This window comes from Geotrypetes seraphini, chromosome 11, assembly GCF_902459505.1.
Source record: "Geotrypetes seraphini chromosome 11, aGeoSer1.1, whole genome shotgun sequence".
Classification (NCBI taxonomy): Eukaryota; Metazoa; Chordata; class Amphibia; order Gymnophiona; family Dermophiidae; genus Geotrypetes; species Geotrypetes seraphini.
The window spans coordinates 4342636-4368878 of NC_047094.1; the positions used below are offsets into that span (position 1 = coordinate 4342636).

General features: G+C 47.4%; 2 protein-coding genes across 8 annotated transcripts in view; one reads left to right on the forward strand and one right to left on the reverse strand.

Annotated features, from left to right (window-relative positions):
• The window catches only part of PKD1 (polycystin 1, transient receptor potential channel interacting), a 173117-nt gene extending 166687 nt beyond the window's left edge, over positions 1-6430 (forward strand). For both annotated transcript variants that reach the window (XM_033962835.1, XM_033962836.1), the window contains exon 46: positions 85-6430. In XM_033962835.1, coding sequence (XP_033818726.1) covers positions 85-726 — 642 coding nt within the window. In that variant the 3' untranslated portion in view covers positions 727-6430. The remainder of the gene's footprint in view (positions 1-84) is intronic.
• Positions 6431-10574: 4144 nt separating this feature from the next.
• The window catches only part of TSC2 (TSC complex subunit 2), a 99632-nt gene continuing 83963 nt past the window's right edge, over positions 10575-26243 (reverse strand). For 5 of the 6 annotated variants that reach the window (XM_033962970.1, XM_033962969.1, XM_033962967.1 and 2 more), the window contains 5 exons: positions 25829-25968; positions 24485-24563; positions 24268-24359; positions 20876-20974; positions 10575-12136 (listed from right to left, as the gene is read on the reverse strand). In XM_033962970.1, coding sequence (XP_033818861.1) covers positions 11969-12136; positions 20876-20974; positions 24268-24359; positions 24485-24563; positions 25829-25968 — 578 coding nt within the window. In that variant the 3' untranslated portion in view covers positions 10575-11968. The remainder of the gene's footprint in view (positions 12137-20875; positions 20975-24267; positions 24360-24484; positions 24564-25828; positions 25969-26243) is intronic. The other variant, XM_033962968.1, reaches the window with a different exon arrangement.

Below are 26243 nucleotides of genomic sequence, written 5' to 3' on the forward strand. Positions count from 1 at the left end.
CCGGAGTCAAACTGCTAACAGCATAGCTTCAGGCTGTCTCCCTCCCTTTGCTAATCCAAGGATATCTGCTTATTTTTTTTACAGTTCCGATACAACGTGAGATTTGAAGGCATGGAGCCATTACCGTCTCGATCTTCCAGTGATTCCAGGTCATTTCTCAGCTCCACTCCAAGTGCAGTGTCCGACTCGTCTTCCTCATCCAGCCAGATGGACAGCCTGAGCACGCTGCATGCCAGAGAGCGGTTAGAGGTTGACAGCAACATCCAGCGCCTGCTCCCTGTGTTTGAATCCTTGCTGGTGTGGTTCGACAGGGTGAACCAGGTGACAGAAGATGTATACAAAATGGAGTGCCACTTGGCAGGGGCACAGAGCAGAATTACAAAAAACAAGTACTGCAGAATGGCTGAAAAATTGTTAACGAAGCATTGCACGGTTACTGGTCAGATAACCCAAAGGTTACCCGATGAAAACAGCGAGAGCTGCAGCGGAGACTTGAATCCACAGTGCCCTAACGATGCCACACAGACTTCCAAACTTGCTGCAGCCCCCAGGCTCCTGGTGGACACCTTAACTTCTGTAGCCTGTAGGACTAGCCAAGCAGGGCAAGGGGCAGAAGACGCCTCCACCCTGCTTCCCAGACAGAAGACCTACTCTGCTACAGCACCAGGAAGAAAAAAACGGAAGTCTATTCGGGCCAAGAATAAAATTCACCCCAGCGACAGCTAGCATGGTACAAAGGAGTCGTTGGGAAGAAAAGCTTTAAACACATCGGTGCACTTTAAGTGGAGAAATTTGCTCTGGGTTCTGTTGGTCCTCTTCCACTGCAACAGCAAAGGCTAAAACAGCCCAGTTCTGGGCCAATAGGACACAGAATCATGCTTTATGGACCTCAGTGTGCGCTGATCAAGAAACAAGTGACCTTATGTCACAGCGATGCATGCCAGCTCCTTGAGCCCACGCTTGCCACGATCTTACGCTACACGGATGACGTGGTTAGCTTCTATCAAAGGTTTCAGCCTTAACTTTGAGCTTCAAGAAATCTTGTGGGGAGGGGTAACAGTTTATTAACCCCTCGCTGACACTTCAGCCAGATTGATGTACAGATTTCAGCGCAGGCAACTGCAGCGAGGTTTCTTGAACTGTGGGTCAGAACCAGTGAGCATTTCTTCAGTCTCTTTGCCCTATTTTATCTATGACATCAGGGAACTGAAACACTGAGAAGGTCTAAGGTGTGGGGGGAACCCTGTAATGTTGACATAAGCGTGGACAGGAGCGTGGTTTACCAAATTACGAAGCAGTTAACTTAAACTGGCCACGCTAACTAGGACACGTGGCAGAAGCGCTTGCTGATAAAGGAGAAGATCAAGAAAGACGTGACCAGAATCCCAAAGAACTGGGATTCAGGACTAGCTGGAAAGGCTTGAGAAAAGGGGTCCAACTTTAGCCACATCAGCAAGTCAAGAAGAAGACCACTAGCGGAAACCTGACCGTTACAACCTCAAAATTCCAGAAAGTTGAGAAGGATCATTACAAGCTTTCAACACCTTTCCAGTTGCCCAACTTTCAGTATTCTAGATGTCCCTGGAGAACTTCTGACTTCTACTGCAGGAGAAGGCTACTGAAGAAACGACTGGTGGTTGCTTTAGGACTAGCATAAACTACGCAGCTTGGGTGAACAGAATAATAGTATTAATTTGAACCGAATAGGTTACTCATGAAAAGCACAAGAAATTCTTGAGTACGGACTTCTATTATTGGTGAGATGCTTATTCTTTGATGAAAGATGGTGGACTTTAGGCTAAAGCAGTTCATCCCATGAAACACAGACGCGGTAATGTTTCCTTCACAATATTTCATGCACTTATATTTCTGACATATTGTGAGGAAAAACAAGGTCCAGATGGAACGGGCACTTCATCGACTCTAGCAAAGAAGGGGATTTTATTTTTGTACTTTATTTATTCTGGGGTAATCTTGAATAGCCCATTCTGCCTGCAATCGATGCCAGCTCGTGGACCTCGTGCAATGCAGCTAGTTTGCACAGGAGAGCCACGTTTGGGAAATTAGGTCAAGCACCATACAAATAGTAAAAAAAAATGCCCTTTCTGCTTTGGGTGAGCCCAAGCATCTGAAAATGCCGTTTCATTCCCCCACCTTAAAACACAGTCCCAGGAGCGTCACAGATGCACGCTGTGAAAACTTGCAGGCAGGTAAAGGACTGTGCCCAGGCCAACCAGTTCAATGGTTAAAGCATTTGTTAAACCACCTTCACGCATTAGACATCAAGGCCATGTACAATTTTAATTCATTGCGATACATAGAAAGGCCAAGAGCAGTAGAGATGAAGCGTCAACGGGGATGGAATCAACTGGCTAGTTTTGAAAATGGCGATTGTGGGGCATTGTTTACAGACTGTATCAGGATTCGGTGGCCAATAAACTAGACAAGACCAAGTCTCAGCCCCCATCAGAACTTAATTAGGGTCACTAGCGTCGCATGGAGAAGCAAGATTTACTGCCCCAATATGTTTGCAAAGAAATTGCCAGGGCTGTTTTTAAATGCAGCAAAACAGCTCTGGAGGTCGAGCATGATCTCCAGATCACACCCCACAGGAACTGGAGCTCTCCTGACTGCACAATGAGTTGATGAAGTGGCCACGTACCACTGCGTTTCTTTTATCTGCTCGGGGGAGAATGTATTGGGGTGGTAGGAGCAGGTTTGTTTACTCTTTTTTAAAGTTTTGTATATACAGCTCAGCACTTTAAACAAAAGCTTTCCTCAGCTGACATGCACAAGCTTTCCATGAAAGTAATGGACGATATTAATAAGACAACAGTATTGTATTAGCTCTAGATATAAACTGAACAAGCAGCTGACACTGTGACGGCAGGGTCACGCAGGCGGCGGTGGCAGGAGGTTTCAGCTAATGGGTTTGGGAAAGTGGATTCCAGCTGGGTGCAGGACCACTACAGCTCCTGGGGTGAAGGGAACGTGGGAAGCGAAAGGAGGACCCAGGAGTTGCAAATTCAGTGACCAGATCGAGCTTGTACCCATACCCTACTGCCTCCGAACAGCCTGACCTTGGCTCACATTTCAGCTGTGATTCCAGCTTATGCTCACTGCAAACCTACAAGTGGAGTCTTGGGGTTTGAAATGTATATTTTTCTAAGTTTTGCTATATTTTCATAGCACTCTATTGGATCTAGTCCCAATGTGTTGCTGGCTATTTAAAGGATGTATGCAGTGCTTACAAGTCATGACATGAAATGTAATTGGGCCTGGGGATATGTGCACAGGGGTCCTGGAAACACATTTGAGGGATTAACCCAGTCCATCACCCCACAGCCAGAAGCAATAGGGGTTGTCTCCTCTTCCTAAGGAGAGAATGACTTCACCTGCCATACGCTGACACGTTCATACGAGCCACAATTCATCACAAGCATTTATAACACTTACTGTGTGTCTCTGCAAAATGAGAATTATTAGGAAGAGCAGGCTGGGGAGGTCGTTAAGACTCAGAGAAAAGGCAGAAAGGAGCCTCGAGCTCTCTGCCCAGTTATGGCTCTGGGACCATCATGAAATCAGCAGCAGCTTGCACTAGTGAATTCTCCCGTGCTAGAGCTTCTAGAAACACCTCATTGACATTAATGCTGAAGCAAAGGCTTTTTTGCAACCCATTGGGCCAGGGCTCATTTTTTAAACTGCTCAGTGCACATTATGACTGTCCTACTTCTCACACCCCCTTCCAAGTTCTTCACAGGAGCCAACTTGCGAAGTAGACCATGGTTAACCATTGCTCAACAAAGCAAGGAAGTTAATTGTTGGGTTAAGATTCCAGAAGATCAACGTTGCCAGCCAAAGCTTGTGCCCATGTGCTCCTGGCCTTAACCAAGAGAGCAGATGCCCTCTGTACAGTAAAGACTCCCCCCAAGAAAGACTGATCACATGTATAACCCCCTCCAACAGTGAGGAGATTGCACAGGCCAAATCCTCAGCTAGGAGTTAATGCAGCAAAGATGGAATTAATTAAAACCCCCAGGAACACACGCCCAATGAAAACAGAAACTTTTTTCATTAAAATACGGCGCAGGAGGACGTTAGAGGCAGCTGTGCCACGTAAGAAAGCAGAAATCCTGCCAGCTTTGCAAGTCCCTAGAAGCCTGAAAGAGGAAATGAGATATGGGCTACATGTTTGAGGTTTGTTTGTGCAGTAATAGAATTGTTTTTGTCTTCCATGATAGCCTTAAGAGGGAATGAAGCTTTGAACATGCTACCTTTGAAAAAAAAGCAGGATTTTCCACATCCCAGGCTTGCTTTTAGAGAAAACCCACAAAGTAAACCGTGCAACGCCTTTGAGCTGAAGGGGTTCTTCCCCCCCAGGTCCATAACAGGAAGTAATTGGCTTTCACAGAGTTCCTTGTGTGTCAACATCTTCCGGTCCATACAGTGTGGCACTGGGTTAAGATACGCCTGTGTGGTACAGTTGTGAAAAATAAAGTCATTTTACAAGCCACTTGTAGCAGAATGACAATGGCAAGCAGAAGACTGGCCACTAGAAACCTATTAATAACTGTGATATCCATCTCTAATAGTTGTAGACATGAGCAAAATAAGCCAAATTGTATTTAAGACTTTCAAAAGTGGCATTCACAGAGCAACTTACTCTGTTGGAGAATCTGCCACCAGCTTTTTCACTGGTCAAATTTTCTTTGAAACAGTTTTTAAATATTATATTTCTCATCCAGCGATAGGATCAAAAGCACCAGGACTTTTGTTGTCATTGTGAAGACCAAAAACTGACGTGCATTTGACAAAAAGTCAACTCGCAATAAACAGCATTTCAAACTATTTTTTAGGTCAGTATTAGTCAAGTGTTTTCAATGACTAAGATACTGTTGTAGCCCTGGACTCCTCATTAGGCCTATTTTTAACGTGTTCTTCTGTGATTTGTGCTAATATCTTAAATAGAGACTAAACAATAAAAAGTCTTTCAACTTATCTTTTTTCTTGTGATTAAGATTTTCTTTCTCATTGGTATCGGGAAGGGACCGTCATTCCGTCATGTTTGCCCGAAGGCTGTATCAAGAAAAGTCCCCCCTTCTAGTTTAATTCCACACCATCCCGATCTATAATAGCTTTAAGACAAAGAGGAGACTTTTTCACAAAAAGTCTGCATCAGGGCATGGTTTTAAATTAGCCACAGTTAAACCTTCATTTAAATTCATAGCTATAACAATTTACGATGGTTGCTTTTGCTCAAAGTATAGATGTAGCACAGATGGATACCACAGTTTTTCATGTTTCTATTGCTACTCTTCTGGTTGATTTTTGACTTAAAGCCAGTTTACAAGATTAATGGACCACGTTTAAAGGATTCATTGAACAAGACAAAACACTTCTTCCATTTAATACAATCTAGCGGGACAGGAAGCTGCAGTCTGCTCGTCTAATTAAAAGCAGATGGTGCCAGCACAAGCATCAGACCTGTGCTCCTGCGGGAAGGGAGGGAACATGGGCAACCCAAATAATGTTGTGTGCCAAGCCTGAGAGGTACAATGGCCACTGCACATTTCTTCACAAGCACTTGCAAAGTTTGTCAGAGGAGACTTGGCCACAGCATGCTGTGGCAGAATCATTGGCCGGAAGCTAACAGCCAGCCATCTTTAGGCAAGTACAAGAAATGAGAATACAGCCAGTTCACAAAGCCTTGGGAGGCAGACGAGTTAAGAGGTAGAGAAGAACATGACAGAAATTTATCACCATCCCTATATCATTCTTTAAGGAGAGAGGGAAGAATCAGAGTCTGAATAGGCCCAACCACTAACTCTCAAGCCTTGCATTGAAGAATGCTGGTGTAGAAGGACCGAGGCTGAGATGGACATGGGATAGTTTCCAGTCACTGACCCTCAAGCCTTGCATTGAAGAATGCTGGTGTAGAAGGACCGAGGCTGAGATGGACACAGGATAGTTTCCAGCCACTGACCCTCAAGCCTTGCATTGAAGAATGCTGGTGTAGAAGGACCAAGGCTGAGATGGACACGGGATAGTTTCCAGCCACTGACCCTCAAGCCTTGCATTGAAGAATGCTGGTGTAGAAGAACTGAGGCTGAGATGGACACAGGGTGGTTTCCTGTGGTTATCTACAGGGACAGTAACAAATTTTGGACAGCTTGGGTAACCATACATTGGCATCACCTAGCATTAACCATTTCTTGACCTTTCCCATGATATTTAATTATATTATGGAAATGAGGTTTCATTCACAATTCCCTTCCACTTGAAACAAAGCGATGTAATCTTTGCAAAAAGTACAATTTAGGACATGTCCTACATGTCGCTTTATGGTAGAGTTGATGTTAAATAAGAAAAGTCTGTGGCACTTGAGGGTTTTTTTATATGACAAAGTCTAAAATAAAAGTATGACTGCTTCCTTCTGACTGCTGTGTTTCTTACTTTTCCGCTAGGAGCAAAATTTGCGCTCTAAATGGACAGTTACATACCAAGGGAAAAAGTCTGTTTCCTTCAAATTGGCATAAGCTCTTGTGCAGACCCCTAGGAGAAAAGCAGCCTTTATAGCTTACAACAACCTCAATATCTGCTTCTGGAATGATCGTCTAGATCCATTTCAATGTGGGTTTCGACACACGCATATCATGGAGTTGCTATTGGTCTCTGTACTGGATGCCTCATGGGAGGGGATGGATAAAAATTTGAAGTACTGCCTTGTGGAGCAAAAGTAGCTAGAGTTGAGCATGTTAAGAGAGATGTACCGCAGGGTTCGGCCCGCTTTGCCATACTTTTCAGCCCTGCGGTACACCTCTCTTAACATACACAACTCCAACTGCTGCTGCTTCTGCTCCACTTCTCACTCTGAATGATCTGCCCCCCCCCCCCCCCCCCCCAAAATAGGATGCAAACCATTGCAGAACCTTTTTAACAATTCCCAATCTTTCCACTGGGAGCTGTGCTTCAGAAGTTAGGAGTACAATAGAGGTCCTATCAAGACGATATATCACCCCCCCCCTCCCCCCCCCAGTGTGTGACAATGTTCATAAGCTGGAGAAGTGTCTGCAAGGTTATATGAAAAAGATTGCGGGATGGATGATCACAGATTAAAATTGAATGTGAACAAAACTGAGGTGATTATAAAAACACCCAAGAGATTGTCTGGGGGAACTCTTGGACAGTTCGTTGACCATGGAAAGTCTACTATTGAAGACAATGGCTCATCGATTTTGAAACAGCTACAACAGCTGTTGACTCAATAAAGAGTACAATATAAAATTCTATTAATACATAGGTACTGTATCATGTATCTCCTATTATATCGCAAGGGTGGCTAGAAATTTATCATCCAAGGAGTTTAAGGTCAGAAACAGGTATGAGATTAAATTGCAACAGGACAGTCACTCATTTTAGGATTGGCGGTGGCATGTTGTCAGTAGGGTATGTGAAACTATGGAATGCTCTGCCAGGATCTTTGCGTTTATACGCAGCTAGATCGGATTTTAGGAAATTGTTTACGAATGCTTTTATGCGATATTTGAAGAGGTGTTGGAAGAAAAGAAGGGAGGATTTAGTGATGGAGGCGTTAATCGATTCTTGATGCCTTTGTAACAACACGTAGAATTAGGTCTTTCTGATGAATATGTTAGACGATTATGTATGGTTTTATGTAGTATAAATAAAAAAAAAAAATTCTGTATCTCCTTCAGGACAGGAGAGAGAATGATTTACCTAAACAATAAGGACAGAAACTAGTTATTGGAAATTTCATAGAATGTTGAAAATATTTTTATATGACAGATTGTAAAGTTGGTACTTTTAGTTAAAGAATTGTAAGGACATTATGGCTTCTTTTTGATGTAAATTGCCTTTAACTAAATAGTATGAGTGATTCAGAAATCTTGGATTAGATTAGAGAGACATTCTTTCCAATCAGCATTGCTTCCCATGTATGAAAGCTGTAGAGCCTGGTTGGGCAAACCACAGAGTTGTACCATACCACCATTGCAAAGTTTGACCTAAGCATCAATAAGAATTGGAATGACGAATGAGGTGATTAAAATTGCAGATGATATTAAACTGTTCAAAATTGTTAAAACGCATGCAGATTGTGAAAAATTGCAGGCAGACTTAGGAAATGGGACGAGTTGGGTGTCCAAGTGGCAGATGAAATTTAATGAGGACAAATGCAAAGTGATGCACATTGGGAACAATAACCTGAATCAGTTACCGGATGGTAGGGTCCACCTTGGGGGTTAATGCCCAAGAAAAGGATCTAGGTGCCATCGTAGATAATACAATGAAACCTTCCACCCAATGTGCGGCAGCAGCCAAAAAAGCAAACTGGATGCTAGGAATTATTTAAAAAAGAGTTATAATGCCCCTGTATCGCTCCATGGTGGGACCTCATCTGAAGTATTGCGTTCAATTTTGGTCTCCTTATCTCAAGAAATAGAGTGGCACTAGAAAAGGTTCAAAGAAGAGCAGCCAAGATGGTAAAGGGGATGGAACTCCTCTCGTATGAGGAAAGACTAAAAAGGTTAGGGCTCTTCAGCTTGGAAAAGAAATGGCTGAGGGGAGATATGATTGAAGCCTACAAAATCCTGAGTGGAGTAGAACGGGTATAAGTGGATCGATTTTTCACTGTCAAAAATTACAAAGACTAGGGGGACACTCGAAGTTACAGGGAAATACTTTTAAAACCAATAGGAGAAAATATTTTTTCGCTCAGAGAATAATTAAGTTCTGGAACATGTTGGCAGAGGTTTTGGTAAGAGCGGGTAGTGGAGCTGGTTTTAAGAAAAGTTTGGACAAGTTCCTGGAGGAAAAGTCCATAGCCACTGCTTGCCCTGGATCAGTTGGAATCTTGCTACTCTTTGGGGATTCCACATGGAATGTTGCTTCTATTTGGGGTTCCGGAATCTTGATAATCTTTGAGCTTCTGGAATATTGCTACTCCTTGGGTTTTGGCCAGGTACTAGGGACCTGGCTTGGCCACCGTGAGAACGGGCTACTGGGCTTGATGGACCCAGTAGGGCTATTCTTAGTTTCTTAGGACAGGCATCCAACACCGTGGTTCTCAATCCAGCCAGCCAATTGAGTTTTCAGAATATCTACAATGAATAGGCAAATCTCACACATATTCATGAAATATCCTGAAAGCCAGTCTGACTGAATGCGTCCCAAGGACTGAACTGAGCCAGCTGATCCATTTTTAGTGACAGGCCATTTTGTAGAGACCCTTCAAAGCCACAGTGGCTTTGGCAGCCATGAATATGTGTTCATGGGCCTATTTTTAGTTATTGGTTTCATAAAGAACAAGGGCTATACCGAGTCTTATGACTGGGTGGCTCCTCACATCATAAGCTAGTATTCACCGCCACCCCCTCTTTCTCCTCCCCCTCCCAAAAAAAAAAAAAAATCCAGTGGACCACACATTTTGCACAGGCTTGTTCTAGATATGGACCAAAATTGACTACATTTTCTTAGACAGGGCGATAGTGCCAGTCTTGCAGGGGCTGGGCCATAGATCCAAATTCAGAACACTCTAGGATTACTAGAGAGGTTTTGTTTGTTTTAAACTCTAGAGCAGGGCTGCCCAAGTCCGGTCCTCGAGATCTACTGGCAGCCAGGTTTTCAGGATATCCACAATGAATATGCATGAGAAAGATTTACCTGCACTGCCTTCTTGGTATGCAAATCTCTCTCATGCATATTCACTGTGGATATCCTGAAAACCTGGCTGCCAGTAGATCTCAAGGACTGGACTTGGGCAGCCCTGCTCTAGAGCAGTGTTTTTCAACCCAATCCTTGTAACTAACTCAGCCAGCCAGGTTTTCAGGTTATCAACAATGCAAATGCATGAAATAGCTTTGCAGGTCAGAGCAGCATTGCATACAAGTAGAGAACGATACAGGGACAAATTTTTACCCCCGTCCCCATGGGAACTCAATTTTCCCATCCCTGCAAGCTCTAGCCTCATCTGCACAAGCTTCAAAACACTTTAAAATCATAAGTGTTTGAGGCTTGTGCTGTTAAAGGCTGAGCTCACAGGAATAGGACAGGGAGAGGGACAAAGTCATGGGGGGGGGGGGAATTCTCTACTTACAAGTCTCTCTCATACCACTGATGCTCCCTGTGGAGGGAGGATTCTCACACCCCCTCTGCTAAAAGGGGGACCTTATGCACTGATCAATTATGAGAACACCCCAGCTCTGACTCCAAAATTGAGCAGGTTAAATCCACTCATTCAGCCCCTCTTTTAAACACTTTCATCACTGGGTGGGTTTAGACTTTTCCAATCTCCTCCCTGTGTTCAAGAACAGAAAAAAAAGCTGGAAAAGAAACCAAGTCCTGTAAGTGCCAGTCCATTCCTCTCCCCCTCCCAAAACCCACGAAGGGGGAATGGGACTGCACAGGAACATGGCTCCCCCTAGGCACAAGGCAGTCCAGCATCCGGTGACAGTAACCCACCCAGGGGTCTTCCCAGGGCTTCTCCGTGCATTCTTCTGAGATTCTGCATAACTGTTAAAGGAAGTTTTACACACTGCAGCAAAGAAACACCAGACTGACACACAAAAAAACTGCTTTATTTTGTTTACAACCATACAAAAAGTGCAAGTATTAAGTTAAAGGATCTTTCAGGCTCTCAGGTGCAGGAATTAACCTCCCAACAGGTTACACCTATCCCTCTTTTTTTAAATTTTTTTTACCAGCAGGGTCCTGTGAAATACTGTAAAGTGGAACTAAGTGATACCAGCCTTAAACATGTGAAACAAGTCTGATCATGGCCTATTCAGAAAGGCATTCCTCCCACTGTTTCCAGTAAGAATCCTTTGGTCTTCGATACCAGCATCAGAATGAAGATGGAAACTCAGTTGACAGGGGCGGGACAGGGCATGACAGAGCGCTCAGTTCTCGGGACTTTTTACTAACACTAAACAGTTTGTACTAGTCGATCCACAGCGTTGGACTTGAGGGCACACAAGCAGTCTCAATTTTCCAGCGACACGCTGTGGACCAGTTAAGCAGCCAATAGACTGAGCAGGTATTGCTGGGAGGATTGCTCCAGGCCCTAAATGATATCATACAGCTGGTGTGGTTCCATCACAAAATATGCATGAGATAGGGAACAGGAGATGACAAAGCTGCTTTACCAAATTGAGGAAGGTGGGAAGCAGCGATAAACCTGGTAAAGGCTCAAAAAAGGAGAGATGCTGGTTCTCAATACACATTCCTATCCTCTGAACTAGAAGACACTAACAAAGGCCTCTCAATCTCAGGCAGTGTTGCTCATCAACTGGACATCTGTAAAAACCCTGCAGTTGACCCCTCAGAAACACACAGCCAACTGCCTCATGTTCAGAGGAGAGGAAAGCAGCTTCATTGCCCTCCAATCCAGAGGCATAACACAGATGGGAGCTAAACTGTGCCCCAAATTACGTGGGTAACACTTCACATTCCCAGGGAATTCTAGATTCAAATCAGAGTCTTAGAGTTTCAGCGACAGTAAAGTTTCAACACAGTTCAAAATTCAAGAGCACACCATCCTGGCTTCCTCAGACTGCAAATGGAATCCACCCTAATCGGATAAGATGAGGTTACCGGCTGCACAGATCCAAAGAAGGCAGCCACCGGTCAGTTCTACAAAGGTCAGGCAACATCTTTAAAACAAGCATGCTCCTTCTGCCTGTCCATAAAGAATCCACAGTGCAGCCACAGCCATCTGTAGGCAAGGTTCAGAAGGCATCCCGAGATGCGGCTGGATTCAGACAATGCATTCTGGGTAGTAACCACAGTGGACTGGCTACATGACTAAAGCAGCAAATGAAACCTTTCCACCCGACATCATGGACAAGGGACATGGAGGATTAGTGTAATCGGACCGACGGCACTTTCACACCGCTTTATCAGATGACATTTCAAATTCTTCAAGTCTGAACCAGCAAACGTATCGGGCACGTTATACAAATTCTGTAAAGTCATCCACTGAGGAGACCAGCCGAGTTCGCTGTCCGGTTTCAAAGGTGGCACTAGAAGCCTGCTGGCCCTGCTGAGGTGGTTTGCTTGGAAGTGCGGGGTGAAGGTTGTACGGAAACATGGAATTCTGCTCTTGAATTTCTTCATGTATCTGGGAGGAAAGAAATAGAAAGATTTTTATTCTTAGATTAACTTTATAAACACAAGACATTAGAAACTCTCAACACCCCCCCAAAATGGCTGCACTGTGTACAAAATGGACAGAAGCTCTAAACCAGGGGTGTCCAACCTGCAGCCCCGGGAAGTATTTTGTGTGGCCCCGGTTGAGGGCGATGCAGTGTTTTCCTCTGCTGCCCCTGGGTGTTTACTGTCTTGCCGGCTCCCTCCTCTGACTTGCTGCAGCTTTTGCGCATTTGTGCGGCCCCAGAAACATTTATTTTTGGCCAATGCGGCCCAGGGAAGCCAAAAGGTTGGACCCCCCTGCTCTAAACAGAAACCAAGAACTTGTCATGTGGCTCAGAAAGAATTAAGATGTTCTTTTACTAAATCAGGACATTAGTGTGTACACAGAACCATGTGGTACATTTAGAATAAAGATATCCGGGGCGGTATTTGGAGAGACCTCCCAGGAAAGGGACTTGGGAGTTCTGATCGACAAGTCCATGAAGCCATTTGCACAATGTGCTGCAGCAGTGAAAAAGGCGAACAGAATGCTAGGAATGATCAAGAAGGGGATCATGCCACTGTTCTGGGCCATGGTGCACCCTCACCTAGAGTACTGCATCCAGCACTGGTCACTGTACATGAAGGACACGGTACTACTTGAAAGAGTCTAGAGAAGAGCGACTAAAATGGTTCAGGGACTGGGGGAGTTGCCGTACAGTGAGAGATTAGAGAAACTGGGCCTCTTCTCCCTTGAACAGAGGAGACAGAGGGGACATGATCGAAACATTCAAAATGCTGAAGGGAATAGACTTAGTAGAGAAAGACAGACTGTTCACCCTCTCCAAGGTAGAGAGAACGAGAGGGCACTCTCTAAAGTTGAAAGGGGATAAATTCCGTACAAACGTAAGGAAGTTCTTCTTCACCCAGAGAGTGGTAGAAAACTGGAATGCTCTTCCGGAGTCTGTTATAGGGGAAAACACCCTATAGGATTTCAAGACAAAGTTGGACAAGTTCCTGCTCAACTGGTGAGACTGGACTCATTTGGAGCACTGGTCTTGACCTAGGGGCCGCCGTGTGAGCGGACTGCTGGGCAGGATGGACCATCGGTCTGACCCAGCAGCAGCAATTCTTATGTTCTTAGTTTTCACTAAGCTTTAATAAAAAGGACCCCAATTTTATAAAGTCTTTGTACTAAAATAGTTCAAAGTCTTGTACCAAATGCACTTTTTTGTCTACGGAGCTGATATTTTAGTGACTGGAGCCAACGTGTTATATTTTTCATGGAATTCTGAATTGCAAAGATGAATTTGATCTTCCAGGGAGAGTTCAGAGAATGTGGGGTTCTTTAAAGCAGAAAGATGGTTTAATAATGTTTCAGGAGTCAACTTTTTTAATCTATTGGAGGATTTACAATCAAAAGACCGTAGGTATTTTTAAGAGTAAACTGTGGAAGCATACGATCAGTCCACAGAAGAGACAAGTGTGACACTGTCTGAAATGGAAGAAGATGCAAGAATTAAAATCAAGAGTATGATCTGATTTGAGTCACAAAATTTATATAGAAACCTGGTGGTCGATAAAGGCCAAATGGCCCATCCAGTCTTCCCATCTGCAGTAACTATTATCTCTTTTCTCTCCGAGAAATCTCACGTGCCTATCCCAGGCCCTTTTCAATTTAGACACAGTCTGTCTTCTGGGAAACTGTTCCATGCATCTACCACCCTTTCTGTAAAAAAGTATTTCCTTAGATTACTCGAGCTTATCACCTCTTAACTTCATCCTATGGCCTCTCATTGCAGAGTTTCCTTTCAAATGAAAGACTCGACTCATGCCACTTAAGAAAATTGTCCCCAATTAGATTGTTAAGTCAGCAACATAAGGGGCTTCATTGGAATCTTCTAGAATAAGAGTGACAAAAGATTGGAGAATATTATTGAAATGAGTTGCTATAGGTGATGGTAAGAGCAAGATCTAAAGAATTAGTCTATTTTAGACAAAATGTCAAGACTAGCCCCCACCTTTTACTAAACCGCAATGGAGAAATTAGGTTCTTACCTGCTAATTTACTTTCTTTTAGCTTCTCCAGACCAGTAGAGGTTAACTTTACGAATCGAATGGGTATATATCTAATCATGACCAGCAGGTGGAGACTGAAAACAAAACTTTGGGACAGTATATACTATCCTCCCTTCTCTATTTCCCTCAGTCTGCCGAATAGCCAAGCAGAACCAAGAACTGGAAACCAGGAAGAAAACAATACTCCGAACAGGAGTAACAAATAACATACCCAAATGCTGTTGGAAAATGCAGAGGAGAAATACCCGAAGGAAAATGTCCCCACAGCTCGCCAGCTAAGCCAGCCGAGCCACAGCCGCTGTTCTTTAATTCTCCCCGGCCCTAGAAAAATACTAGAACCCGCAGCAAAAAACAAAAACTGCCCGCGAAAACAGCCCCAACAACAACAACAACAACAGACAGGGTGGGGACCTCTACTGGTCTGGAGAAGCTAAAAGAAAGTAAATTAGCAGGTAAGAACCTAATTTCTCCTTCTTTAGCACTCTCCAGACCAGTAGAGGTTAACTTTACGAATGGGACGTACCAAAGCAGTCCCTCTCACGGGCGGGACCCCCGAAGGGCCGATACCAGAACACGCTCACCGAACACCGCGTCCCGACGCGCCTGAACATCTACCCGATAATGTCTAACAAAAGAATACAAGGAGGACCAAACCGCAGCCTTACAAATATCCACCGGAGGCACGAGCGACGACTCAGCCCAAGAAGCCGCCTGACCCCGAGTGGAATGAGCCTTGAGAAACTCCGGAACAGGCTGCTGTTTCAGAAGATAAGCGGAAGCAATCGTCTCCTTGATCCAGCGCGCAATAGTAGCCTTAGAAGCGCCAGCTCCCCGACGAGGACCAGCCAGGAGGACAAAGAGATGATCGGACTTCCGGAATTCCTGGGTCCGCTGCACATCAGAGCGAAGGACCCGACCGACATCCAACTTGCGCAGCTGCCGTTGCTCAGAAGAGCCCTCCCGACCACCCAAGACCGGGAGAACCACCGATTGATTGACATGAAAAGGAGAAACAACCTTCGGCAGAAAGGAAGGAACAGGCCGCAAGACGACCCGCTCCCTAGACAACTCCAAGAAGGGAGCCCTACAAGAGAAAGCCTGCAGCTCAGAAATACTCCTAGCAGAAGTAATGGCCACCAAAAAGACCGCCTTCAAAGTAAGGTCCTTCAAAGAACAGTCGTCCAAGGGCTCGAAAGGCGGGCGCACCAAAACAGAGAGAACCAGATTAAGATCCCAAGAGGGAACCGAGGGCCGTAGGGGAGGCCTAAGCAACTTGGCCGCCCGCAGAAACCGAATCACATCAGGAAGAGCCGATAAACGCTGACCTGACACCAACCCTCGAAAGGTCGACAGGGCCGCAAGATGAACCCGGAGAGAAGACCAAGCCAGGCCTCTATCCAGGCCATCCTGCAAGAACTCTAGAATGTTAGGCAGAGAAGCGCGAAAAGAGGTCACTCCCCGCGCCCGACACCATTCCTCAAAGAGACGCCAAACCCGCACATAAGCCCGAGAGGTAGAAAGCCTCCGGGACCCCAACAGTGTAGCGATCACCTTGTCTGAATATCCCTTCTTGCTAAGGCGACCCCTTTCAAGAGCCACGCCGTAAGACAGAAGAGAGACGGGTCGAACAAGGGAATGGGACCCTGCATCAGAAGGTCGTCCGAGAGAGGCAGAGGAAGAGGAACCGCCACCAGGTGTCTCACCAGATCCGCATACCACGGACGTCGAGGCCAATCCGGAGCCACCAGCACCACCAAACCCGGATGGTGAACAATGCGAAGAAGCACTCTGCCCACCAGCGGCTAAGGAGGGAACACATACAACAGCCCCTCCGTTGGCCACGGCTGGACCAGAGCATCCAGACCCTCGGCCAGCCCTTCCCTGCGACGACTGAAGAAGCGGGGCACTTTGGCGTTGCCACTCGTGGCCATCAGGTCCATCAGGGGCTGCCCCCAATCTCGCACTATCAACCGAAACGCTCCGGCGCCGAGAAACCACTCTCCTGGATCCAGGAAGTGACGACTGAGGAAGTCTGCCTGAACATTTTCTACCCCGGCTATATGAGAAGCCGAGAGGTCCAGAAGATGGGACTCCGCCCAAACCATGAGCCGAGCCGCCTCCTGCGCCACAGGAGTGCTCTTGGTGCCCCCCTGACGATTGACATAAGCCACCGCCGTGGCATTGTCCGACAGGACTCTGACCGACTTGCCCAGCAAAAGGGAGTGGAAAGCTAACAGCGCCAGCCTGACCGCTCTGGTCTCCAACTCGTTGATCGACCAGGAGGCCTCCACCGCGGACCAGGTGCCCCGAGCTGAGTGGCCCAAAAACTGAGCCCCCCAACCGAGGAGACTCGCATCCGTAAGGAGCACCGTCCACTGCGGGAGATCCAGACCCACCCCCTGAACCAGGTGAGGGGTCCGGAGCCACCAGCGCAGACTGCAGCGCGCCAAGCCTCGCAGGGGAACGGGAACATCCAAATCTTGCCTCCGGGGAGACCACCTCCGGAGCAGAGCATACTGAAGAGGACGCATGTGGGCCCGCGCCCACCTCACCACGTCCAGGGACGCCGCCATTGACCCCAGGACTTGGAGGAAATCTCGCGCCCGAGGACCCCGGGACGCCAAAAGCAGGCGAATCTGAGATTGCAATTTGCTCACCCGGGCCTCTGGAAGGAAGACCTTCCCCAAGGAGATGTCGAACATAACCCCAAGGCACTCCAGACGCTGAGCCGGGACCAACCGACTCTTGGAAAGGTTGACCACCCAGCCCAGCGACCGGAGAAACTCCACCACCCGAGCCGTAACCCGGGAGCTCTCCTGCAACGACTTTGCCCGAATCAACCAGTCGTCCAGGTAGGGGAGAACCAGGATGCCCACCGACCGCAAGGCTGCCGCGACGACCACCATTACCGTGGTGAACGTCCGAGGAGCCGTGGCCAGACCAAAGGGAAGCGCACAGAACTGAAAGTGCCGCCCCAAGATCGCAAAGCGAAGGAAGTGCTGATGAGAGGCCCGAATTGGAACCTGCAAGTAGGCCTCCGTCAGATCGAGAGACATCCAGGATGGGCCGAAAGGTCCCCTCCTTTATGGCCACCACAAAGTAAATGGAGTACCTGCCGGTGCCCCACTCCGTAGGGGACACCGGCACCACTGCCTCGAGATCTAGCAAACGCTGAAGGGTCTGACGAAAAGCCTACGTCTTCCATGGAGTCTGACATGGAGAAGCGAGGAAAAGGTCCGGCAGAGAGCAGGTAAACTCCAGAGCGTAACCGTCCCGCACCACCTCAAGGACCCACTGATCGGACGCGATCTCGGCCCATTTGGGGAAAAATTTGCGCAGCCGGGCCCCCACCGGAACCAAAGGGGGCGCCGGCAAGGAGTCATTGCGCAGGACGGGAAGCGGGGGAACCGGCGGAGGGATTCCCTGCCCCCCGACGGGCCCCCCGAAAGGGCTGCATGCGCTGGAAGAACCGACCCCGGGAAAAACCCTGAGCCGGGAAAGAAGCAGCCCCACGCCCCGGGCGATACTTGCGAAATTCCCGCAAACGCCCCCGGGCAGCCCCACACCTAGACGCAGGGCGGGCACGGTCCTCAGGCAGACGGGGCACCTTCGAGTCCGTCAGAGTCTGAATCAACTCATCTAATTCCTCTCCAAACAAAAAAACCCCCTAAAGGGAACTTTAGTAAACTTAGCTTTGGACGCAGAATCCGCCGCCCAAGCGCGCAGCCACAAAATACGCCGCGCGGCCATGCCATAGACTTAGCCGAAATCCGCACCAAGTCATAAAGAGCATCTGAGAGGAACGAGGCAGCCATCGCAATCTTCGCTACCTCCTGATCCACTAGAGACCAGTCATCAGACTCCCGATCCAGGACACGCTCAGCCCACCGAAACACGGCGCGAGCGACTAGCTCCCCACAAACAGCCGCCTGGACCCCAAAGGCAGAGACATCAAAATCATACTTAAGAAGAGTCTCTAACGCACGCGCCTCCGAGACCCTAAGAGCAGAACCGTCCATAACAGGCACGGTATGCCGCTTAGGAAGTGCCGAGACCACCGCGTTCCCCATTGGCGAAATTAAGGTAGCCCTACCTCCCTCCGGGACGGGATACCCAAGAGCCAAGGCGCACACCAAACGAAACTGCGCCCATAGGCCACTGCGCCAACACAAAATCCCGCAAATCCTGACGCACAGGAAAAGAGCGGGAACCAGGACAGACCCCCTGAAGCAGAGGGGCCCCCATACCCGGGGTCTCCGGCGGCGCCACTGCAAAAATGCAGCACCAAGGAGACCTGCTACACAGGTCTAAAAGCTCATCCCTCTGAATAAAAAAGCGCACCACGGACGCATCTGCTCTGGAAGACGGGAAACCCGCCGCCCCGCTGCCAACAGGCGTCCCCTCTAGAGGATCCTGGAAGCCCGCCAAAGCAGCCAGGTCCTCAACCAGGCCAACACGCTCCTCCGCCCACCAATTCGCAATCCAAGCCCCCCCGCGGGCGCTTGGATGAGGGAGGAGGAAGAGGGGACGCCAAACGAAAAGAGGGAGGCAAAGCCATAGGGGGCGCGGAGGGAAACCCCCCCCGAAACCCCCCAGGCGCACGTGGGACCCCCAAAAGTCCGCACAAAGAAAGAAAATAAATTGGGGGCAAAAAACCCCTGGGGGTCCCCAGGGACTCCCTGCCCCAGCAGGGGTCCATGCTGAAACCTGCCCCTGTGTTCGCCATACAGGGGGAAGGTCACCTGAGGTTGCAGACAAAATGGAGGGGCCAGACAAAGAAAATGGCGAAGTTCCCGCCAAAAATGCTCCCTCCATGGCCTGTAGCGGCTGAGAAGATTGAACAGTCCCAGCCGCTAAGACAGGCAAGTCGGCATCAGCTGTCAAAAAATCAGCTGAGAGGGAATCCTTCGGGGAATCCCTCCGTGGGCGGTTGTGGAAGACCGGGCTTCCCCACTGCTCCAAGCCGACTCGCGAGGCACCATCGGCGGGGAGCTCTGGGCGCCTGCAGCCGCTGCCGACGGAGCTCCACCACCTCACCGACCCAAACCGCCGAGTTCAGGCCGGCCGCGAGTGCCTCGCGGCTGGACTAAAATTGTGGCCTACTCCCCCGGAGAAGGGCACAATTGCTCCAGACGCGACCTAGCTATAAAAAAGTGCTGGTTACATGAAAAAATACAGTAAAATACAGTTTTCTTAAAGGGAAACAACCCTTCAGACCAGCACTACCTCAGGATTTTTTTTTTTTTTTTTTTACAGAACAGACTCCACAGGCTCTCGAAGCAATATGCCTTGCTTGACTTAGGGGGCAAGGCTTACTGCTGAGGCTCCTCTAAAAAAATGTGGGGAGGTGGAGGAAGTGGGGGGAGGGACCCCGCTCGTGACCCGCCGGGTTTGACACCCCCGAGGTCGGACGGACCCCCAAACAGGGCCCGACCAAGCTCCGTCCGGCCAAAAACAGGGACAATAAACCCCTAAACAAATTCCAACAGCCCTACCAAGAGAGATGGGTACAGATCACTCAACACCTGCTGGAGACTGAAAGAAGACTGAGGGAAATAGAGAAGGGAGGATAGTATATACTGTCCCAAAGTTTTGTTTTCAGTCTCCACCTGCTGGTCATGATTAGATATATACCCATTCGATTCGTAAAGTTAACCTCTACTGGTCTGGAGAGTGCTAAAGAAAGAGGTTATTAGCACAGGGAGCTGCGCTGAATGCTCCGCATTGCTCCTGACGCACATAGGAGCATTCAGCGCAGCTCCCTGTGGTAATAACCGCAATTGTGGTTTTGTAAGGGAGGTGAAAGGAAAAGGGGAATGGGGACTTGTATAAATCCTTTGTCATTTCAAAGCGGTGGGCACTGGAGGATTAAGTGACTTGTCCAGGGTCACAAGGAGCAGCACCGGGATTTGATCTCACAACCTCTGGGTTCAGAGGCAGCAGCTCAACCAGTGAGAGAAAGTGAGGTGACTTCTATTACTACAAAGTCATATCAGGAGTGTCTCGGGGTTCAGTGCTCTTTTTTTAATCTACCTGTTGCTATGCAAATTGCTGAGAGGTTTGGGAGAGTTCTAGTCTCGTTCTATTGAATTTATGCAGACATCCTGTTCTTTCCCAGTGAACAATCTAGGGATGAAGTTTTTGATTTTTTGAGATCGTCTTTTTCTTCCGTTAAAAGCTGGATGTTGGCTAACAGATTAGAATTAAATATGCCTAACACAGATGCTTCTTTCAGCTGAGCCAGATATAAAAGCTCCTAGAAGAATCAGAGATAGATGGTACAAAAATTCTATTACGTCGGGAGATTAAATAATCGGGGCTGGTTATGGATTCTTTCCTGTTGCTCAAGTCTCATCTCTCTAGTAAGGTCCAATCTGAAACTGTTGAGAAGACTTAGACTATTACTTTCAGAAGGGAATGTTAAAACTCCGTTTTCATTCCCATCTCCCCCACCCAATCTCATGCAAACCCAAGTAAGTACTGCAGCAGTTGGTGTGGCCACGCAGGGTACCGAGACGTCAGAGACATGTCTATGAACCGTAAGAGCCGCCTGTCCATCGGCCACACCCTCGCCAGAAAGGCACACTAACATCTTCTGCAGCTGGTCTGCCCCCTTCGGCCATAGTGTCCATAATTAATGAAATCATACCCTGGGTCGAAGCTTCTTGATATGGCGCAACCTAGCAATCCATTTGGATGGGTAAATATCTGTAGGATTCGATCTGCTGTGATGGACCTGCGACGCCATCTGAAAGGACAGGGGAAAAAAAGAAAAAGATACATTGCCATTTTGTACAGTGCAACATTACATTACATTAGAGATTTCTATTCCGCCAATGCCTTGCGGTTCAAGGCGGATTACAAAAGAATTACTAAAAACGTATTAGAAGAAGAAGATATCTGGTCATTTCTAGCGGAGATAAAGAGTAGACGAGGTTGCTTTGGGGAAGTGGGAAGGAGCTAGTGGTATTAAGTCGTCTGCAGGAATTTCTTGAAAAGTAGAGTCTATTTCTTTTCTGAATGTTTTGTAGTCTGGGGTCATAATTAGTAGATTGGAGATTTGGTTGTTGAGTTTTGCTGCTTGTGTGGCTAGGAGGCCATCATATCGTTCTTTCCGTTTGACTTCTTTGATTGGAGGGTGCGTGAATGGAGGGTGGGTTTTCCTATGTCTAGTTGATGTAGTTTGGATGAGGCGGTTGTTCAGGTAGGTTGGGCTGTCGCCGTTTATGGCTTTAAAACAGTAGACATGAAATGTACACAGCCAACACAAGAGACTAGTTTATACTCTCCAGCTTTCAGCTGTTTTTTCTCCCTTGAGCTATGCCGATTTTTCCTCTCCTCTCCCCCCCCCCCCATGCTCCACCACCCCTTCCGTACAGCAACATGTCATTGTGTAAACTAGAGAGTTGCGCGGGGACAGAAATCCCACCCGTCCCCGCCAAAATCCCACCCATCCCCGCAAGGAATCCCTCCATCCCCACCCGTTCCCACCCGTCCCCGCGAGGAATCCCTCCGTCCCCACCCGTCCCCGCGAGGAATCCCCTCCATCACCATCCTTCCCTATAAACTTCAGAAATAGTTATTTTATTTAATTATGCTACTGAATTAAAGGCTCTGGTAGAGACCCATTTACAAATAAGCAAAGAGACTTTATTAATTTGGAAATATTAATTGGGAAGAATACATACTTTGTAAATGGGTTTCTACCAGAACCTCTAATGTAAATATAAAATATAAATACTCAGCTGATGAGAACCCACAAACTGTCAGCTGAGGACTTCCTTTGCAGTTGGCCTGGGGTCCCTTTTGCCAAGCTTGGCAGGCAGCAGTAGCGTCCCTGAGTCACAGATGCTGGCACCTCAGTGGCTCATGGATGCTGCCAGCGACTGCTGCGCTTGGTGGAGGGGAGTTCTGACCATCTCTAGAGGAGGTCCTCTGCTGGCAGTGCTTGGGGATCCCCACCAGTCACAGCAAGGGCCAACAAGTACTTCAACACTGTAGAAATAAAACCAGAAATGCATTTCCTTTTCTTTTGAACACAAAACAAAGACATCTGCCATATACATTTCCCAAGGCAGATGACTCTACGCAATGTCACCTCGGTAACAAAATACAAAAATAGACAAATACACCCCCTCCCTTTTTACTAAAGCACAATAGTAGGTTTTAGCACAGGGAGTTACGCTGAATGCCTCGCGCTGCTCTCAATGCTCATAGGCTCCCTGCGCTAAAAAACGCTATTGCGGTTTAGTAAAAGGGAGCCATAGTGCAAAATATAGACAGCAGATATAAATTCTAAAAACAGACACATTTTGATCACTAAAATGAAAATAAAATCATTTTTCCTATCTTTGCTGTTTGGTGATTTCATGAGTCTCTGGTTGCACTTTCTTCTTCTGACTGTGCATCCAATCTTTCTTCCTTTCTTTCAGCCTCCTGTATGTTTCCTCTCCTCCAGACCTCATTCTCTCCCCCAACTTTTTCTTTCTGTCTCCCTGTTCCCCCTTCTTTCTGTCTCTCTGTCTGCCCTCTTTCTTTCTTTCTCCGTGCCCTCCCCCAAGCCACTCGGTTTGCTTCCACCGCCATCGGGGAATAGCCCCCAAGCCACCGCTGTCCCAAGCTTTCCCTGCAGAAGCATCGCGCTGACCAGCATTCCGCTCCCTGACGTCAATTCTGACGTAGGAGAGGAAGTTCCGGGCCAACAAGGCATTTCTCCTCATTTCATCCAGCCTGAGCCCCATCTCTCCTTGATCCAGCATTTCCCTTCTGTGTCTGTCAGAATTACCATTCCACCTATTTTCCAGCATCACCCTTCTTTGTGTCCATCTTACCTATATCCCTATCTCACCACTTTTTCAGAATCTTCATTTGTCTCTGTCCTTGTCTTTACCCCATATTCACCATTTGCCCTTTCAATGTCTTTATTTCCCCCCCCCACACACACTTTTTCAGCATTACTTCTATGTCTCTATTTCACCTCCTCTTCATGTCCCCTCTGTATCTCTATCCTTATTCAGTAGGTCCTGCTTACCCTTTCTCTTCTTTGTGTCACTATCTCCATTTTCAGCTTTCCCCCCTTTTCCTTTGTTACTGCACCCTGTAGCCAGAATCTTTCCACCCTCCCTCCACTCCGGCCCAGCCCAGTATGAAATATTTCCTTTTGTTTCCCTCCCCTCTCTCTTTCTCTCTCTCTTCTGCTCCCTCACCCACGAGTCGTGCATCTGGCCCTCTCCCTTCTACCTGCACCTGGCAAAACCCCCCTGCTCCGCGGCTCTCTTCAGCAACTCGTCAGCAGCGGTGATCAAGACAAGCTGCCGACATCGAGGTCTTCCCTCTACGAGTCCCGCCTTTGTGGAAAAAGGAAGTTGAAACAAGCGGGACTCGCAGAGGGAAGGCCCCGACGTCAGAAGCTTGTGTCGATCGCTGCTGCTGAGTTGCCGAAGAGAGCCGCGGAGCAGGGGGTGTGGCCGGAAGCAGGTAGAAGGGAGAGGGAGATAGGAAGGCTGTAGAAGCTCCGGAGCATGACACCGACCCCGGCCAGGATGATTTCTTTTTCAGGCTGCTGCGGCCGCTGCCACCCCCCACCCGAAATGACAAAAACAGCCTAATGCCCGCGTCGGGAAATAGCCATGCTGAGCAGTGAGCTCAGCACGTACACAGATGAAAGCCTTGCTTGCTGATTGGTCCGGCGGCATGGCGGGGCGGGGCCGCCGGACCAATCAGCAAGCAAGGCTTTCATCTGTGTATGTGTCGAGCTCACTGCTCAGCATGGCTATTTCCCGACGTGACGCCAGACTTGTAAGCTGCATGCCTGCATCGCCAGAATTTAGGTAGGCTGTTTTCATCCCCGTGGGAGTCCTGTGGGCCAGGGGGCGTCCCCGTGGGAGTCCCGTGGGTCAGGGGGGCATCCCTGTGGGAGTCCCGTGGGCCAGGGGGGGAACCCGCGGGATCCCCGCGATCCCCGTTCCCGTGCAGACCTCTAGTGTAAACTGGAGGGAGCTTTGCACACAGATCTGAACTTTACAGCATGGCAGCACTTACGTTTGAGTGCAACGCCATCTGACGGGCAAGGAAAGGTAGGTTTTTATCAGATACAATTTTGGCAACACTGGTATCCACAAGTCCTTCCATATCTAGAGAAAAGAAATGAAAACATGTTAAAATCCTAATCTGACACTTCAGGATGTGTCAACACCACTAAAATGACATATAATACCCCACAGGAGACTAGCAGAGATTAAGGACAGGACAGTCTCACCTTTACGACACTGTAAGGTGACCAGATTACTTTCATAGTCTAGAGGCTTGATGACTACATGCACAAAATTGAATTGACCCTGGAGAAGAAAACACAATCAATTGGACACTTCACATATGGTATGAAAAGCTCCAAACAGAAAGATTCACGATTCAAACGCTGCTCAAAACCTAACCTGTTTTCCGAGACCTTTGGCTCCCCCCTCTTTATTTTTCCCCTGCTGTCTTTTTTATTTAGATTTATATTCAATTTTTATTCAACATATTACACCACCATCATGGGTATCTTCATGTATACATTTGAATGCCATAACAGACAATCATATTATATTTATTCCCCCTCAAACAAACAGTTTTACATATTCTGGGATGCCTGTGTTCGTATGACATTCCAATCAGCACTTGATCTCCCTTAGCTCCCCCCCCCAACCACAACCCCCCTTAGTGAAGTACTAGGGCTTCTTGCCCTTGGGGAAAGAGCATTAATATTCCTTCCCAGATTTGCAAAAATATTGTGTCTTTTGGGGTGACACCTATCAGTGGTTCCCAACCCTGTCCTGGAGGATCACCAGGTCAATCGGGTTTTCAGGATAGCCCTAATGAATATGCATGAGAGAGATTTGCAATATAATGGAAGTGGCAGGCATGCAAATCTGCTCCATGCATATTCATTAGGGCTATCCTGAAAACCCAATTGGCCTGGTGGTCCTCCAGGACAAGGTTGGGAACCACTGCCTTACATCATAAGATTTCCACATTATTACCAAATTGTGGGTGGCTGTTCTTTGAGTCAATGTGTCAAGATACTTTAGCTAGAAATTGGGTCTCTCCACTCCCTGTAGCTCCCAGAAAGGAAGAGCTGTGAAATATTCCTGTCCCTGAGAAAAATCAATGAATGTCCCCAAGACCCATTGCAGATATGTAAAAGTTGCTACCCAAAAAACTTGGATTCTCCTGCATTGCCACATACCATGACATTTCTCTTTTTTCTATATTAACTATATAGATGTTTGGTCAAGCCTTTGGCAGTATAATCTAATGGGATAAACAAGGTTTCTATAACCTTAGACCAGGGGTAGGCAATTCCAGTCCTCAAGAGCAAAAGGCAGGTCAGGTTTTCAGGATATCCACAATAAATATGCATGAAATGGATTGACATCTCAAGGAGGCAGTGTATGCAAATCTATCTCATGCATATTTATTGTGGATATCCTGAAAACCTGACCTGGCTCCGGCTCTCGAGGACTGGAATTGCCTACCTCAACTCAATCTACTGCCCAGATTTCTAGATCTATGGAGGGTTTTTGTTACAGGCCAATTAACCAGAAGTTATCACAAGTCATACCCTGATCGTTCCAAGCTTAAAGAACTCCCCAGAATCATTGTAAATCACATTCACAAAGTTATTGCCCACATGTCTCTTCTTGTTGCTACGACCTGGATCCATGTCATTGTTTGGCATCAGTGTTGTGATGTGGAAGATCGCTGCAAAAAGAAAGCAAATGCTGACGTCAGAAGCGATTCCCCTGAAGCACCACTTCTAAAAGCAGACTTGGCAAATAGCAGGCCATCACTAGAGAATCTTTGACGAAGGAATTCCTGTCACAATGGATTATAATACATGAAGAATGGAGAAAATCCCACCATATTCAACATTCTTGTTAACACATTAGGTGTGGTAAATTTCATTGTGTAAGAGGCAAATGAATGAGCCCAGCGAGGGATAACTCAAGTCTTCCCCAAAAGGAGGGGTCATGAAA